Genomic DNA, 17,846 nt, shown 5'->3' with positions numbered 1-17,846 from the left:
ATGTATAATTGCCCAATTTTATGATGCTTAAAGCTGTGTAGATTAGTATATGTAGGCAATATACAGTTGTGCAAATTTTAGTAGTTCCTATTTTCTGTTAATTTTAACTGAAGTTCTGTGAAAGTTTTTACAATCATTAGGTGAAAATTTAAGAATTTGCTAGGCTGCAATTGATAACATTTCTCATCTGATGTGAAAAATCACTGTAACTGAAACAAAAGACAATTTTAGTTTATCATTTTGTTGTTGTTGCATTTTTATGATAACACATTAATCATTTTTATGAGGCAGAAATGGCTTTCAGCTGTCATCTTCCTAAACCACCCACACCATCTCTTGCAAGTAAAACAGTAGATTAGGTCATGTAGTGTGATTGAGTCTCTGGAAATCACAGGAGTTAAAAATCTCTAAAAGGGCGCTTTCTCTCAAATGTCTTTGAATCTTTTTTATTATTATTATTTTTAAGGGCACTGAACATGTAAACCTAATATCTTGGGGCCAGAATCAGCATGAGCATCTGTCGCTTGCCACCCCGATTTTCCTTTGTTATCTGACTCTCCTGACTGTCTATTAAAGCTGAAATGCCAGGAAAAAATATTTCAAAGGGCAAGTCCCCATAACTATAAAAAGATCTAGAGGGATATTCTCTTGTGATTTAAAAAAAAAACCCCAATGCTTTTGTATTCCAAGTTTTAAATGACAGTGACTTCTGCTTAAGAACAGATAACTTATTTTCATGTATCTCAGTTCATGTTGCATGCATTTTATTCTTTAAAAATTATACAGAAGATATATTAAATGGGAATAAATGTCAACGTGATGACCAAAGTGATGACCAGGTGTCCGTTTACAGCAAAACCTCAGGTTTTCAATTTTTAATGGAGAAAAAAAAAATATATATATATGTATCCGGGAACCTGTTGAGAATTCTGTGTTTGCCTCAGAAATGCTTTAGAGGAAAGGTGACAAGAATTTAAAATGGACTGCTCACAGACAAAACAACATCAGCAGCAATGTGTCTTTTTGAAATAATGTCCTGCTTACTCTGGATAATCTGCAGACAATACCGTGAGCAGATTTCATTGGAGCTCCCAAAGAAATGCTTCTGAAAAGTTTTGACAGCTTATGATTTACTGAGGATTTTAGGATAGCAAAAGAAAAATCCCAACCTCATACACCACACACAATCTGTCTTTGCCCACAGAGCAGCAACCCAGCAACAGCTTGGCTTTTCACAGCACTGCGAGAGGATTACTTTGCAAGCAAAGATTGTGGAACAGAATATGCTGGACTTTTATTAAAAGTTCTCGACCTAATTTGTGATCTCTAATCTGGCCAGTAATTAGGTATGCAATCCAGACATTACCTGAGTAATTAACAGTGAATTAATTCTATATATTTAAGGTTACATTTTATGTATTTGCACATAATTATTTAACTGTAAACTGTATTATTTCCTTATTCTAATAGATGTAGGACTCAGTGGATTGTATTTCTCAGCTCTACCAATACATAAAGTTAAGCAATCTTATTTGCAACTGGTGCAGTCCAAAAAAAAAAAAATAATAATAATTTTGCAATAGCTGAATGTATATATGCTTTGCCAGTAGTAACACCTTTAGGTTACCACAGCAACAACCATTTTTCCCGAGTAAGACCAAATTATTGTTATAAATAATACAATAACACAAACAAAGAGCTTACATTCAAATTGACTGATGCAAACTCTTTTAATAGTGTATTTCTGATAAATACAGTGTATCCTGAAGGACCATTAAGGCTCCTTGTCATTTTCATTATTTCGTTATTTATTGGTTTTACTTTAAGAGTAAGTTTACCCAAATCACACACACACATATACTGGAGGTGGTACAGAGCCTGTTTCTGATGAAAAATAAATCAGTTCATTAAAAAAAAGGACGGAGGAGGGGGGTTAACAGTCACAAAACAATTTTCCAACATTTGGATTCTTGTGACTCCAGTGCTAACACACCAAGTCACACTTTTAAGCATGAGATGAGAAAAGTTCTTATAGTGATTCAAAATTAAAAGAACTACAGGAGCTCTAAAGAAATGTTTGTGCTAAAACAAAGAAATTTGGCCATCTGTTTCATTTGAATTTTAATTTCTTTCAAGCCCTTGTCTCGGTTTCTTTTTAGCACAATGCTTGAATGTGTATCTCAGAGTGTGTGGCCCTGTGGTGAAGGGGAGGGTGCACGAAAATCATCTGTCTAAACAATTACATGTGTGGATCTTGAACACCTGTTTGTACTGAGCAGGTGCCTTGACCTTTTTCTTTAAACAAAACTTTAGGATGCTAAGTAGTTTTAATTCAACCAACACTTTTAACAAAGACAGCTCTTTTTGTTAAAGAGATTACAATAATATGGATGTGACGAAACTCAGTTCGGACAGTGGTAAACATTAGCAAACCCTCACTAGGTTTGGATAAAGTCTACGCTCACAAGCCTGTCAAACCTGCATTTGAAACATAAGTTGTTGGCTACCATATAGCAGTATAGTATTGCAACATGGCATTTGGGTCTTCTAACTAAAATAGTATGTGGATTGAGTTTGTTGCTGTAGCACAGGGACTGCCCCTGAAAGCTGCCTTTATTAAACCTGCTCATCATTCTGCTTTATAATAAAGCATAACGTCTTTTTTTATAAAGTGATGAATAGCCAGGTAAGCATGGATCAGCATGAATACGCGTTGACAAGTTTTGTATTCTGCACATATTTACTTTTAAGCTTGGCTTGGATAATTCTAATTACTGCTAATATAAAAGTACCTTACTATCAAGTAAAGCCACATGCTTAGGGTCTTTATTGGGGATTTTTGATGAAATCATAATACATCAAACGCCGTGCAATACCCGCACCTGGCTCTTTTAATAACAGTTTGTTTGAACTGCAATCGGGCATTTATTTTACTGAATATCAAAGCTGTTTGACTGTGTGCTAGTCTTGTTTGCTGAACTCTCTGTCAGTGAACATTTCAGTAATAATGACAGAGTGGGAGGGCCACTCGGTGCAACTAATAAGGACAGCGATCGGGCTGGCGATCCCACTGTGACTTTTATTTCCAAGTCTTGGAATCCGGAATCGGACTGGTCGTATCCACACATGGACTATGCTTTTGTCGCGGTTTTTTTCTCTGTTTTCGTCTTAGAGGAAACTTTGTCAGATACTGTAAGTACTTATGGATCAAATTAATTTCACAGTAAACGAAAATTTTAAAAAAGAAGAAGAAAAAACGGCTTAATGTAGAAATCAGCTTGTGAATTTATTGAAAATCCCCTTTTAGCGAGCATATTTTGCTTGTTTTCTCATGAAAGTGTGTTTTTGTTTTTTTATTTTTTTTATTTGTTTCCCTACTTAAACTCCCGGCTTCATCCGTGTAACTTGTGCTGGGACCCATGCCTTAGAAACGGCTTATTTCTGATTTTCTTGCAGCTCTGCAGTAGTAAACACGCACCACTTTTGCCTATTTGTTAACCGCAAATTACGTAATATTCTAAACACTGAACGAATATCAAGTGCTACGTTTCATACTTATTAAAAAAATGCTCAAAAGCCCACAGCCAATCAGCGGTCGCGCATAGAAACACGCTTCTTTGAATATTGCATAGTTGCACTGAGTTATTGCCTCTGAGCGAAAGTGGCTGAATGACTGATGGATCGAACAACTTAAGTGCGCACGGTTTTGCCTGGTGCCTGTGATACATACGGGCTCATAGCCTCCGTGTAACTACCTTAAACTGCCCCTGTGTCCGTTTAGTTGATGCGGATATAGAGCAGCTGTGTACCATGCTGCTGCACCGGGGGGAGCGTGTGGGTTTAAAGTTGCAGCTTAACTCGCGCACAGACCTCGATAATATGACTGCGATTTGTAAAGGTGTGGAGTAACTGCGACAGCAGGGTCCGCCTGCAGAGCCGCGTCTGTTGCATGCATTTGCAGAAATGACCAGAATAATATTACTCCTCCACGCAGACACGGAATGTGATACCTCTGTACTGCCTGTGACGCTTGCATAGACTGGCTGTAGGAAGTGGCATGGCCACTTCATTACCGAGCGCCATGATACTGTAGACCTGCATGTAAAACTTTATGATCAAGTGGGGGAAGGCTTGAAGGGTGGATGGGAATTATGTATGTATATATAAATGTATGACACGCCTTTCTATTGCCTTTTTTGTAAGATAGATATTGGAATTACCTTAATTTGCTGCAGCTGTATTAGGGCCTTTTGAGATCTTTTTTAGGAATGTCTTCAGAGTTGTCATCCATGGTGGAAATAGATAAAGTCTTTGCAACTACGCTGCCACAAATTTAAAATCCTCCAAACTGCTTATTCATTAGGAGGTCACTTCATACTTTTAATGCATAATTTTAATATAGCACAATAAAACATGAGATTTTATCATGCACAGTACCTCAAGTGCACTCAGATTCTTTTTAACCTGTACAACTTGAAGTCCTTGAAAGTCGTTGAAAAAGCCATGCGAAATTCTTTTACCTTCTGAGTTCATCTGTCAACATTATTTTGGCAGCGCCCCAGTTTTTCAGGCAGAGCAATCTAGTCGTTTCTAAAAGTGTTAGTCTGAAAAGCCCACTAAAGTTGAGGGTGCTTTACCGACTGTACTTTGGAGCAAACACTCACCATCCAGTGCGACTACCCAAAAAATGTGTGGCACCTCTGCAATGGCACGAGAGTAATCCAGAAGATTTTGTTTGGCAGCATAGTGAAATGGTTCAGGGGACTTTGTTGTAACTGGAGGTTTCCAGGTTTGATACTCACATGTGATATCCTTGAAGAACATAGTGTTGATTGAGTACTACATAAATAAAAGATCAAGGCTGTGGCAATATGATCAAGAAGCCAATCCCATATAAAACCCATCGTACAATTACTGTCACACATACTGTAAATATAATTTGGAATATTGATTAAAAAAGAGGAGAGCAGATGAACAGACTGAATGGATTACAAGCTGTAAATGGAGAAGCTTGGCTCGCTGGATAAGCAGAACTTAAAGAGAAACATAGCTAAGTGTAAACACTGCTGTGGTATAAACATCTGAATTCATCACTGTATGAAAACCTTAATTAGAACAAAACAACGAACAACTCGCCAGCTTCACCATGGTGACGGAAATAAATCCAAAGTAAGGCTTTAGGGACATTTGAATGCACAAGTGAGTTAGGTAAAGCAGGAAAATCAGGCGCATGTTAGTGCTGAATTCAATTCTGCAATAATACAACTTGCATATAATATAATGGAGTCATGTTTCTAATAATGAAAAGAAGTGATTAGAATGTGACAGATGTGTGTATATTATTTCTTCCTCACTTGAATGTAAACAACTTTCTACACTAGATTGCTAAATGAATCCAAATAAATTAAAAGATACTGTTGCCCAACATAATAGCATCCTTATAATAAAATGGGCTCATTGTTTTCTTGGCTATTCTCTGTAATACAGCGTGTTTATCCATTGTTTAACTTAACTAAACTGAAGCTGAAATTAAAGCCATGTTGTTTCCATCCAGGTTTTCAGGTGGACTGCTTTCTAGAGCCAGAGCCATGATTTGCTTGTTAAGGTGGACTGCTCTCCTTTGGACTTTAAATTCCATTCCTTGCGCTTTGGGGATGGCAGTGAGCGAACAATCAGGTACATGGGTTTGTTGTCTGCAACGTTTTGCTCCTAACAGCATATTCCTTTTAACAAAATAAGATTATTGATGGTGATATTTTACGAATAAACTACTAGCTCTGGACTCTGATCTTTTATTAATGTCAATTTGAAGAAGATGTAGACAGAAATATTTAGACTCTATTATAATAATAGACATTTGTCTGTGTCCAAATCCATCTTCATCGGTTTTTGTTTGCAATGACTTTACTTGAATCCAAACTTTTGATTGATAAATATGTTACACAACAATCAAAATGCATAAAGCTGATCTCCATTTCATTTTTTGTGAAGTTGATGTAGCCACGTCTCTAAATTGGATCCGACACTCTCGTTTCTTCATTTTTTTTTAATGTTCTAGCAAAACTTTTAAAGATTAACAGAAAAAAACAACAACTTTTAACTGATTTTTCTGGTCTGATGTGTTTTTTCTCCTTAGGAAGTTTTTGCCTTAAAAAAATTACAAGAAATGCACAGTGGAAATTATTTCGTGATGGATTCACTGTCTTTTCTGTAATCCTAGTCAAAAGTGCTTCAAAATATAAATGAACATCTGCACCCAACACAAACAATTTCTCGGTTGCTTTCCACTAGATGGCTCATGCCCCCCTCTGAGCGTAGAGGAACGCAGGTTTTCTGATGTTTTAGATCGTCCCCTGGAAATCACAGGTAGGTACCGAATGAACACGGTGGCTTTGTGGGGATGTAGACGTCGGCTTGTTCAAATCTAGTAACGCATTGTAATCCTGTCCCGCAGGATTTGATCTCACAGAAATGTTTCTTCTCCGAAAGGGAACAATCGCAGAAGACCTGCCATCATTTCGATTAGGAAGCAGTCCACTTATTAAGCCAACAAAGTAGGTAGCATTCACATCTGTGCTAGGGGTGCATGTGTGTGTACATTCTTCATTATTTATGTTCGCATTGTTCACTGGGAGAAAACCTCACAATACAACCATGCTATAAAAATGTGTGTCCAAGGCTATGATCAGTATTGAGCTGCAGGCTATTGCTCTCTGGCTCCTTCATGTGCTTATTTCTTATAACTCAAATATTGCAGGACCTTATGATATTTTACTGCTAATGTGTGTCTTTATTGTGGTGGCTATAATGAGAATTTGAGCTCGCTTTCTTGGATTTGGCTGAAGAAAATCTAAATAAAAATAAACAGTGTAGCCATAACTGAATTTCACAGAAGGCTTGAACTGATGCAACCCAGATACACCCTGCTCAGAGCAATAGTTCTATTTGCCTTGGCTAATAAGGGCAAGCAGTGAGGTGAGCTGGTAGATGGGGAATAATTTGAACAGAATTAATATATATTGCATTTTATTCTTGAAATCTCATAAGGGCAAAAACTGGGACATAAAGGAATGGGAAAAAAGTCCCAAGCTTGTATAATAAGACAGGAATATTAAAATGACTATGTAAATGACACATTCACTTACTGAAGACCTTTATTCCCCAGTCATCTGGCAGGGTCATGATGTGGCGTCACCTTGCTGCTGCTGATGTGACGTGTATAGTAGCATCATATTTTATAGAATTTATCAAAGCCTATTGCCCTTTTTACATTTGTATCACATGAGACCTGGGACATAAGTGAAAGCGCGATGGTTTGCATAACTTATACTGAGGTTTTAAAAATGAATCCTGAGATATTCATTGTTTTGTGTCCTCGGGTTGTAACAGTGAAAGAGAACACTTTGTCATTCTTCCAGGAGGGCAGGATATTTTTAGTATTTTTATATGCAACTGTAAACATTTACTGCCTCCCTCTCTCTCCCCCTCTCCCTCCTTGGCTGGGTGAAAAAAAATCTTTGAGCCAGGTGATTTGTGATCTGCTTCCCTGTTCAGTCAACCAGCTGAAAATACATTCACTTCAGCCCTTCACTCAGTCTGGGCCCATAGTGCAAGAAGATGCTGCCTCTCGGTGACGCTGCTGACAGTGGCATTGGTTATAGTGGCAGGACTGCGATCCCTCTCATATCCAATTATCTAAGTACTTTGACAGGTGATACTGCATGTCAGCTGAGGAGGGAAAGCGAGGGCAATTGCACGAAGCAGGAGGCCCCAGTGCCCCTGCCACAGCCAGTAAAACATTGCTCACTCCTCTCGCAGCATATGCAGCAATAGATGCGTAGATATGGCTGATGTTCTGCCCACTCCTTGGCACAATACACATTACGGTTCATAGATCACTGCTGACACGCTCGTGGAACATTTGTGTGAGGGAGCACATTTGCCCGGCAAAAAGCAACACATATTCATCCATAGAGTATTAAAGCAGAGTGTTGCAGTTGCTCCCAGCATTTTTATAGCTTATTTATGTCTGCTCTGGCTCTCTTTGGATCATATACTAACTTGTGTCTCACATCTGAAATGCATGTTGGTCTATGGACTACATTTTAAATATGTTTAAATGGTTCTCAACTGTCTGTCTTACATATTGTTGTACATAGTTTAGCAACTCAAGCTCTTCAAGCTTCAGTAGAATTTGCAATAGACTCCATTTTTGTGCTCAAATCGGAACCAAGTTCTGCTTTCGAGCAGGTACTGTAGCTTTTGTGGGGTGTTTTTGTTAACAATGCAAATCAAGCAAAACAGGAATTTAATCAGCACTTCTTTTTAATGTGACTGCAAAATCTTATAATGTAGCTTATGCTGAGATTTGTTTAGCAACCGACAGTTTTAGCAATTTGTAACTGTTGTGGCAGCTTATTCATCATACAGGCTTACTGTGGTCTACTAGTTTACTAGTTTATATTCTACCTGGGTTGCCAATAGGGAAGTTGCAGAGTGCCCTCTTTGCTTTAACATTAACTTGCTGTTTGGTTATGCAGAGCTATCAAAACCATGTAATTAGTAATTACTCCCATTTAGTACCTTTGCCCTACATGTAAATTGTGCTTTAAGCACAGCCATTGCATTAAACTTCTGACCAAGTGTCCATATGTTAGGATTTGGACGAGAAGCTGCTTCACTATTGCCACAACACCAAAAACGCCAAAGGATACTTCTGGGATGCCAGTGGCTTTGACACCATAGGAATGAGGATGAGCTCGTCTTACAAAACCTAGCTACCTTCGTGCACCTCAGCTGTACAAAGTAAAATGTCTATATTCTAGATCAAATCCATGCCAGTAAAAAAAACTCTTCTACCGAACGTAAACACATAAGGTGGGCTCACGTTGGGAAAAAGAAGTAATAGCCATTTGGCGCTTGAATGATGGATCTAGGGTAAAAACTGACACGGTAAAGTCAACTTTGAACTGCGCAGAGATTGAATGTCAGTGATAAGGACGCGAGCCAACTAGGCTTGCATTTGAGATTTGATTGTTTCAGCTGTAGCAATCTGATTCCTCTAGCTCAGTTTAAAGACTCTTCTTGGATAGGATTTATTACAAGGCAGGAGACTTAAGTCTCTTCCATAAGATTGCCTGCCAGAAAAGTGGTGTTGCTGTGATAATTCTGTCAAACCATTGTGTCAGCCAAGCAACGCAGACAGTCAAAAGCACGTTCCAAGAGTGGTGACAGTTTTCAGAAAGCACATGATCACTCCTTATAAAAATGGAATTAGCTCTGAGTGTAATTCTTGTGTCAGGGTGTTACTGTGCGTGATCTTGTGTGCTTCTCTTATTATGGTTGTGCACACACAAAACTATTGTAATGCTCTGAGGTGTTTTTCCTCTGCTCTCCCTTACTGCTATGGACGTTCCATTGCTTTGGCTTGAAACCAGACCCTACTTCTTCACACTGTAAAATACAAGCCTATAGTAAACAGTCATTATAAGGTTTGCATTGAAACGAAGATTTACTAATGAATACGATCTGGAATGCATTTCTTTTTGTTCCAAAGTGTATTTCCCAATACAAATTATTTTTATTCAAATGGGACTTGTAAAAGAAAATGCTGGCAGGATCACTTACAGCATGTTGTGGAAGTGTTTTGCATGTGTACTAGGGAAATTGAATGCAAATCCTTCTAAGTCATGCAGAGTAGCACTTTCCCAAAGAATCAGACAAGCAGTGTCAAAACAAGTAACACAGAGCTCCACATTTGGCCACTTAACCACCGGGGCAGTCAACATGAGGTCAGGGTTGGCGTAATCACATACAGAGATTATAAAAAGCTGTTTTGGCTGTGAACCAGGAGAAATAAATGGAAATTTTCTTTCTTTTTTTTTTTTAAAATTCACTCATTATCACCTACTAAATCATGCCGAGTAGCATTTTACCAAATAATTAAACTGTGGTCAAGGTAACCAACCCTGAACTCCAGGTTTAGCCACTTAGCCATAGCAGTCAACACAATGTCATGACCTTTAACCCTCTAGCCTCTCAGAGAGAACTGTGCCAGCCCAGTGAAAGAACTTTGTGAAAAAGGGTGTAAAGTGTGGTACGAATAAGAATTCTCTTTTATTTTATGATGTTTCTTGCTCCTTAAAAATGATGTGTAATCCATTTAGTACAAATAGGTACTGTATGTGCAGCCTTAAAATGTTCTGCACTGCATTTATTTTCAGAATCTCACTTTTCTAAATTGCCACGTCACTTTTGATATTGAATTGCTGCTGAAATAATCCTTTAGCCCTTAGGCAACAAATGACCTTCCCAGTCCTCGGCCCCTCACGGAAGCATTTGATTTTTCAGGAGCTTTAACTTGGAGCATTTATCATTTTAGTCATGTACCGTGCACACCAAAAAAATCGCAAAGAATTCAAGGGACACAATAGAAGAGGGTAGGAAGCTCTGAGAGAATAGGAGATGATATATTGGAGTGAAAACTAATTTCCAACCTGTCTGAGGAAACACTCTCTCTCGCTTCCTCCCCCAGGCTGTGCTCTGCCTTCTCAATGACCTTATCATTGCATTATTATTATTTTTGCTGATCTTGATTTATTATGTTTATGCTCTTCCACTTTTGGCTGTTAATTTGAGTGTGGAGTTGGGTTATAGGTTATAGTATTTTGAAGGATATAATGTTTTTTGTTTTTTGTTTTTTTTAGCACAACGTATAAAATAGTGAAAGAGAGTGAGGGTGTGGGCTGAGCAATGAGTTAGTGAATAAGATGTAAATCATTTGGGAGTGGGTATGATTTGAAATATGATATTGTTTTTCTTATATATTCCAGTTTTTTTCTGTGTATTTTTCTTCTGCTGGAGGAAAGGAAAGGTGTGTTATTTGACTTTACAGAGTGGCTGAGGTCATAGACATAAACCCTCTGTAACTGTGCGTGTGCGTCGTATGTCAGCGAAGTAAAAGATTGACTTCTGTGACTTTGGATCAATGTCTATATGCTTTCATCCATCTGAGTGACAGGGAAGCCTGTATAAAATACATCAAGCTAAATGGAATTAAGTTTGTCAGGTTTATTTATGTGGATGTCTCTTCAGCAAGAGGATACTGAAATTATATTGATCACTGAAGCTGATTGGCTGGTTCATTATTCAGTCCCTGAAAGCTTTAAAGTGCCTTACATTCTGCACTGAAAAATTAAACCGGACACTGTTATTCAATTTTTTAAAATTATTTCAAAGTTAAATTTAATATTGGTGCTCTGTTGGAATGTAACTGTTCCTGATGTTCTTTTTAGACTGATATTTCCAAATGGGCTTCCAAGTGAGTACTCCCTTGTCTCCATCTGGCGGGTAAGAAGAACTACAAAAAAAGATCGGTGGTATCTTTGGCAGATATTTGATCAGTCAGGAGGCAGTCAGGTTAGTGCCAATATATATTTTAATTGTGTGTAATAGTTTGAGTATGTACACAGATATGGTGCGGTGACAGTCCTCTTCTTTACATCTCAGGTAAATGTTGTGGTTGACGGCGACAAGAAGGTGGTGGAGTTTTCTTTCCGGAGCCTGCTGAGGAACACTCTCCGCTACACTTTTAAAAGCCGTGACCTCCATGCCCTGTTTGATCGCCAGTGGCACAAGCTGAGCATTTCTGTACAGACCAACGCTGTCTCCATTTACATGGACTGCAAGCTAATAGAAAGAAGAGCGACTGACGAGAGGGCCAGCATCGACCCCAGTGGGCGCACACTGATCACAACACGAATAGAGGATGGACGGCCTGTAGATGTATGTCCCATGATAAACATGTGTGGAGCACGTTTTTTTTTCTCAACTGCAAATTTAGCAGTTTGTTATTCAATATGTTCACTTGTCCAATATGAAAGCACCCCTACTGCTTTCAAACAACATTCAAAACATGTGTCAGGTGCATCTTAATCAGTTTAAGTCTTCAGTTTTACACATGTTCATGACATACTCAACACATACAGTGCTGTGCAAAACTCTTGGGCCACTCCTCATTTCTTTATATTTTGTTCCCAGTGAGACAGGCTCGAGCAGTTGCTCTTCAGTCTTTCTGAAGGTCTTTCAGAGTTTTTCTTTGGACATTGGATACTTTTTCATTCATTTTCAGTCCACTCCTTGTAACTTCAGGGGATTATTTTATTTATTTGTCAAGACACTTAAATCATAAATCAATCTTGTGTCTACACATAATAGATAATTTGGGAAAGAACCAATTTAAAAAATATCTTTAGGCACTTTGTTTCTAGCAGATTGGTGCCAAACACATATTTTTCCCCCATTTCAAATGCCTGTCAAACAGTCCAGTTTGACAGGCATAAATATTGTTTTTGCACCAATAAGGTGATTCCCAAAGAACCAGATAATTTCAGAAAACTGGACAATTGGAAAGCACAGCTATTTACAACAGATGAACATGATCTGAAAGTCATGTCCTTAAGAAATAGGGGGGGAAAGCAACAAAGATCTGACAGATGCATCTGGCCCATTTGTTGATCCGTCTACGGTTCACTGAAGCCTCAACAGAAATGGCCAAGGAAGAGGAACAGGGAGAAAAGGCTTAGCTATGCTAAATTACATACACAGCCACAAAGTGGCAAAAGGTCTTATGGAGTGATGAATCCAAATTTTAATTTTTGGGGTTCAAATTTATGGAGCAGGTTTGCAGAAAAGCAAATGTCTACAATCACTTGTAAAATATGGTGGAGGCTCTGTAAGGGTTTCAACCAGTGGTGTTGGGGATCTTGTCAAAACTGATGGAATCATGAACACAGAAAAGTACTGGGATGATATGAGATGATGTGGGATGATCTTGAATGAGAACATATTAAAAAGCAACCAACATCCAAAGAAGAGCTTTGTATGTCCTTCACGAAGCCTGGAGAATTATTCCTGAACAGTACTTCAACAAATTACTAGTAAGCTTGACTTCAGGCTGTGCTGAAGATTAAATAATAATAGTGGTGGTCATAGCAAATACTGACTCTCAAGCTCATTTGAATAATATGTTGCATTATAAACTATATTTCCACGTATGTTTGCACATTTTTTAATGAATCGCTGTACCTGTTTCCAATTTTCCTAGCGAAAACGAAAAAAGGAGGGGTGGCTCATAACTTTTCCACCATACTATAATAGATGGATGCTTCTACTGTAGTGTAAGCTTTTAATGTCCCCTTTTGAAAGCCTGTTTTTCGGCTGTCGGCACCTTGTTTTTTTAATCATTTGCATGAGAGGAGGGAGCCTTTTTTTTAGCTAACACTAGCAAGAATGGTTAGCAAGCTACATCTATAGACAATTGGGTTGCTATTAAACAAACAGATAAAATACATGAAATTCAATCAACAGAACTGGAGCAAAAACGTCTTGGACAGGCTTTTAGTAAAGTTTAACCACACAACAAGCCATATCATTTTTCAGATAAATGAATTAAAAATAATCTAAAGGCTACCAGCACCAGAAACAGTCCAGAGATCCAGTTACATCCACCTGTGTGAGTAGAGTTAGCAGACAACTAGCAGCCTAGTCTTCACCCACCTGTCACTTCAAGCAGCAGCAGCGCTTTTAATGCAAATGGGTGACCTATAAACAAAGTAACTCCTGTACAGCTTTTACAAAAGTGGGAAATTAGTTAAAAAGAGCATATTTATTCACTTTTATTCAATAATGCAGTACTGGAGAAGAAAAGTGTTTACTGTGCTGAGCAGTAACCATGTTTATTCATGTTTATTCAAGTCAGGCACTTTAGCGCTGGAGTCTGTTGGGTTGCTTTTGGAGTCAGCCTGAAGTGACTATTCAGTGAACTGCATTTGTTGGCACTTCCGCATTGGCTTCATTTTTCAGCCCCGGAGGTGGCCAAAGTGCCAAAAACAACAAAAGGTCACCTTGCCATTAGGTCAGCCGTGCCTCTGGATAGACCTTGGCTTAAGAAGGATTAACAGCTGACTTTTTATCCTTTGTGACTGATAATAGTATGAGTAACACCTCAAAAAAACCAACAACATAGGTTTCAAATTCTCCTCTGAACCAGTTGCAAGTCATGCAGAAGTTGAAGCTTTTTAAAAATATATGTTATGTTTTTAATGTGGTGCTTTGGAGATGTTTTGCAGGCGACAGGAGTTGCAGCGTTGGGACATTATGGCTACAGTAGCTGACAAGTGAACAAATTGTGCTGTCTGAGCCAGTGAAGTGTAGACATTTGTCAGTTAAAAGAGGAGCATGACGAGATGACGAAACTGTTGAATAATGCTGTGATTGTCTCCACAGATTGAACTGAAACAATTTCTAATCTACTGTGACCCTTACATAGCTGAGCTGGAAAACTGCTGTGAGCTCCAGGACCCAAAGGTAAAACGCTTTAACGCCTCAGAAAACAACTGAATTTACTATTATTATTTTTTTTATTTACAATAAAGACTAAGAGCTAATGAGCTGTAAAAAAAAGACATTTGTGTTTTGTTATGCATTTCACAAGTAAGAAAATAAATTAGGTTACTTTTTTTCTTTAAAAAGTGAAAGACATTTAAGCTTCTTGGTAATCGTGTGCCACATACTGTACGGCTCAACTTTAACCATTACATAAAAGTGTAAGAAGATTTTTGTGTCATCCAAAAGAACGCCCGGCCCCAGTTAGAAATGAAATAAGATAGAACTTCTATCATCATAAAATCATTAAGAGCTAATGTTACGGTGATTCCAAATGGAGACGTGACCTTTGAACTCTTGTCATTGCATCTCTCCCTAAGCATCCTGCCATGTCAGTGTAAAGTTACTCTTAGAGAATTCTCACAACCTTGAGAAGCGCTTATGACAGGTTGTAAGCTTCACATAAGCATAAAAAGGTTGTCTGGGTTAAGTGTGCTGCACGTGACAGTGGCTTGATTTTTTTTTTGCCCTGAAGCAAGAACACAAAGGAAAGCGTCTAAGTAGTGAAATTTCTGTATTGATCCAGTGTGGAGCCGAGAGGACATTTAATGGGACTGCCCCTCCCCTGGTTACAGCTCAGATCCCCTTGATGCTGTCTCAGCCAGCCCCACAGTCCATTGACAGATGTCACTGTCCAGCTGAAAAGGTACACTCAATTCAACCCAGCAGGGGCTTCTAATTGAGTGAATGTAATGGCTGCTGAAACTGAGCCAGCCTTTGATTTGACGCCACGTGTACTCAATCCGATATGGGCATTCTAGAGACATTTAAACACCATTTATATCAAAAACTATTTTTCTGCAATGCCAACCAAACACATTACAGTCTAAATGTATTTACAAATGCAGCTATAATTCTCCCAAGCATGGCAAATATGCACTGTGCAATAGATCTGTGAAGCTGTAAGGAATTCTTTCACCTGCAGATATTAATGTTGCCTTCAATAACAAACTAAGACGGTACAGCCGCAAGGTGATGTCTTTTATCAGTGGAAATAGATGTGAGATACTGGAATATACTCGGATAGTAAAAAAAAAAGAAGATTATATTTTTAAGTAACATATGACTAAAAACATCATTGCTTACTGCAGGTGCAGTATATTACTTGTATTTTTTTACTGGCAAAACAGAAGCAATATTTCTGTTATTTCAAATGCAGTTATGGTCCGATGCTTATACACACTCATCATGCACGTGAATGTCGTGGTAATTTGGGGCTTTTTAAATTTCTTTGAATTGTTCTTTTTCCAAGTTGGAATAACTGTACAACATATATCTTTAATCACTTAAAAAAACAAGAATTTGGTGCATAAGTTTCAGTTTATTTTGGATTTTCTTTCATCCACATAAGGTGAAAAGTATACATACAAGCTCAAATATATAAATATATTCGCAAAACACTAATCTGGATTAGTTGGTGCTTACAGTGTCTTTTGACTTGACAAAGCCAAGTCCTATTGACATCTTACTAATAGTGTGATTGATTACAACTGGTAGTTTCTCTTTGCCAGCATAAAAAAACTGACGAATATCACAAAAATGGGAAAGTCCAAGGTTTTGGATAAACATTAAGGTCGAGGAATGGCTTCACAACAAAATCTACCTAAACACTATGTCTGTGCCAGGATATCAACCACTTTAAATGTACTCTACCAGTTCTGCCAAGAAGAGTGGTCAAATAACCAGTCAGGATTCTGCCAAAAGCACCTGGTTGAGGTGCAACTTCCTAAGGGAAATTTAATCACATTTTAGTGGGTGTGTATGGATATTTGAGGCTGTGTGTAGGCTCTGACCCTGTGTGAATTGGAGAAAATCCAAAATAAATTCAAACTTTTGCACCCAATTGTTCTTTTTTTAAAGTCGTTAAAGATGTATGCTGCACAATTCTTCCACCCTGGTAAAAAGAAAATTTCGAAGAAATCATTAAAAGCCCAGTATTACCATGGGATTCGTACCCACGATGTGTGTAAGTAAACAGCTGACTGCAACTGTATGTTAAAAGATTCATGCTGTTGATATAAATGTGTCTACGTATAGTTTCAGTCCTGCATGTTATGTGTGCACAGGCTGGTCTTCCAGGCGTAGCTGGACTGCCAGGACAAAAAGGAGATAAAGGGGAAAAGGTAAGGGCCAGATTTTTAGTGCTTTTTGGTAAATGTGTTTGTCTTGACATCTATTCAAGGGAAAATGGAGTTGTTCAGGAAATGTTAGTGATTTCACAGAAGTCTCAACTTGATCTTGTCAGCATTGTGTTCAGCACCTTTATTGCAAATGACCATAGTTTTGTTCTCAGATACTCTTAGCTGCAGCTCTGGGTTTGCTTTCTGGGCAGTGTTGCTGGTTTTCCAGGACAGCTACAAGGTCTAAATGTCAAGAAAGACAGAAAGGCCCCGTAGGACGCATTTATACTTCATTGTTAGAGGAAGAGAAATAGAGCTTTCTTTCAGCAGGGAAATATCTATATTGGAATGCCTAGCAAAGTCCATGTTCTGCAGTCAAGGTCCTTTGGAGAGGCTACTGTGCAATTATCTGCAAGCATTCACATTTTCTCCCAAATATCCCAAGCAGTGTGAATTGGTAAATCATACATTTGTTCAATCACTTGAAAATTGGTGTAGTTTAAAAAAAAGATTCATGACAGCTCAATAGACAAGTGGAAATGTAAATTGTAAATGCCCAGTCACTGAAAATTGTGGGTGTCGCGTCAGTTGGAGGACAAGAAAAACATGAAGGAACCATCAAATACCGAGACAAAAAGTGTTATTATTCCCTAGACAAATCACATTGTTTGGAGAGTCAAATCCCCTTTTAGCTGCCTGTACAAGGTTAAAAAGTGACAAAAGGGAGAAAGCTCTGAATGAAAAGAATTCACAGGGACGAGCAGGTGGTGGTACTGTACGCCTGATAAGACTATATGGCTTTTGGGGGTCAGTATCCTAATTACCATGATGTGGCTGTGGGATTAAGATATGTAGGATGACTGTAAGAGTTTTTGTTCCGTGAAAACCAGTCATTTCTGCAAGGCACAAAAGCATCATTTTAAATCATTTATACCTTTAGCATCCAACTCTGGAATTTGTAATCGGGCTTTTTTGAGCTTTCTACACCGTGAGTTGTTACTGCTGCTAAAGAGGCATCGTGATTAGTGCTGGTAATCCTTTGAACAGCACCAAAAATGTACTGCCTGTGTGCAAGCATATGATTATAGATTGTTTTTCTTTCTAGCAGAGTAAAAAGGACTATATTTCGTCACTTTTGCATGCCAGTTGTCACAATGTCACTGAAAATCTGGAGACACTGAACATCTGTAATTGTTAGAACAGATACATAACAAATAATAAAGACATGGATGCTTAATCCTTTTAACTTTTTTAGCTTTTTATTTTGTTAGCTGATGTTTA

The 17,846-nt window shown here is 38.2% G+C and overlaps 1 protein-coding gene across 5 annotated transcripts in view; it reads left to right on the top strand.

Annotated features, from left to right (window-relative positions):
* The first annotated feature begins 2,611 nt into the window (after positions 1–2,611).
* LOC309720949 (uncharacterized protein) overlaps positions 2,612–17,846 on the top strand; it is a 105,332-nt gene continuing 90,097 nt past the window's right edge. For 2 of the 5 annotated variants that reach the window (XM_082558207.1, XM_082558204.1), the window contains exons 1-9: positions 3,914–4,153; positions 5,555–5,676; positions 6,292–6,366; positions 6,455–6,554; positions 11,295–11,418; positions 11,509–11,784; positions 14,287–14,367; positions 14,972–15,091; positions 16,512–16,568. In XM_082558207.1, coding sequence (XP_082414333.1) covers positions 4,143–4,153; positions 5,555–5,676; positions 6,292–6,366; positions 6,455–6,554; positions 11,295–11,418; positions 11,509–11,784; positions 14,287–14,367; positions 14,972–15,091; positions 16,512–16,568 — 966 coding nt within the window. In that variant the 5' untranslated portion in view covers positions 3,914–4,142. The other 3 variants (XM_082558205.1, XM_082558206.1, XM_082558208.1) reach the window with 3 other exon arrangements.

Source organism: Aulonocara stuartgranti (genome assembly GCF_965226115.1).
Source record: "Aulonocara stuartgranti genome assembly, chromosome: 13".
Lineage (NCBI taxonomy): Eukaryota > Metazoa > Chordata > Actinopteri > Cichliformes > Cichlidae > Aulonocara > Aulonocara stuartgranti.
The sequence above is the reverse complement of the archived record's forward strand: the minus strand, read 5'-3'. Positions and strand labels throughout refer to the sequence as shown.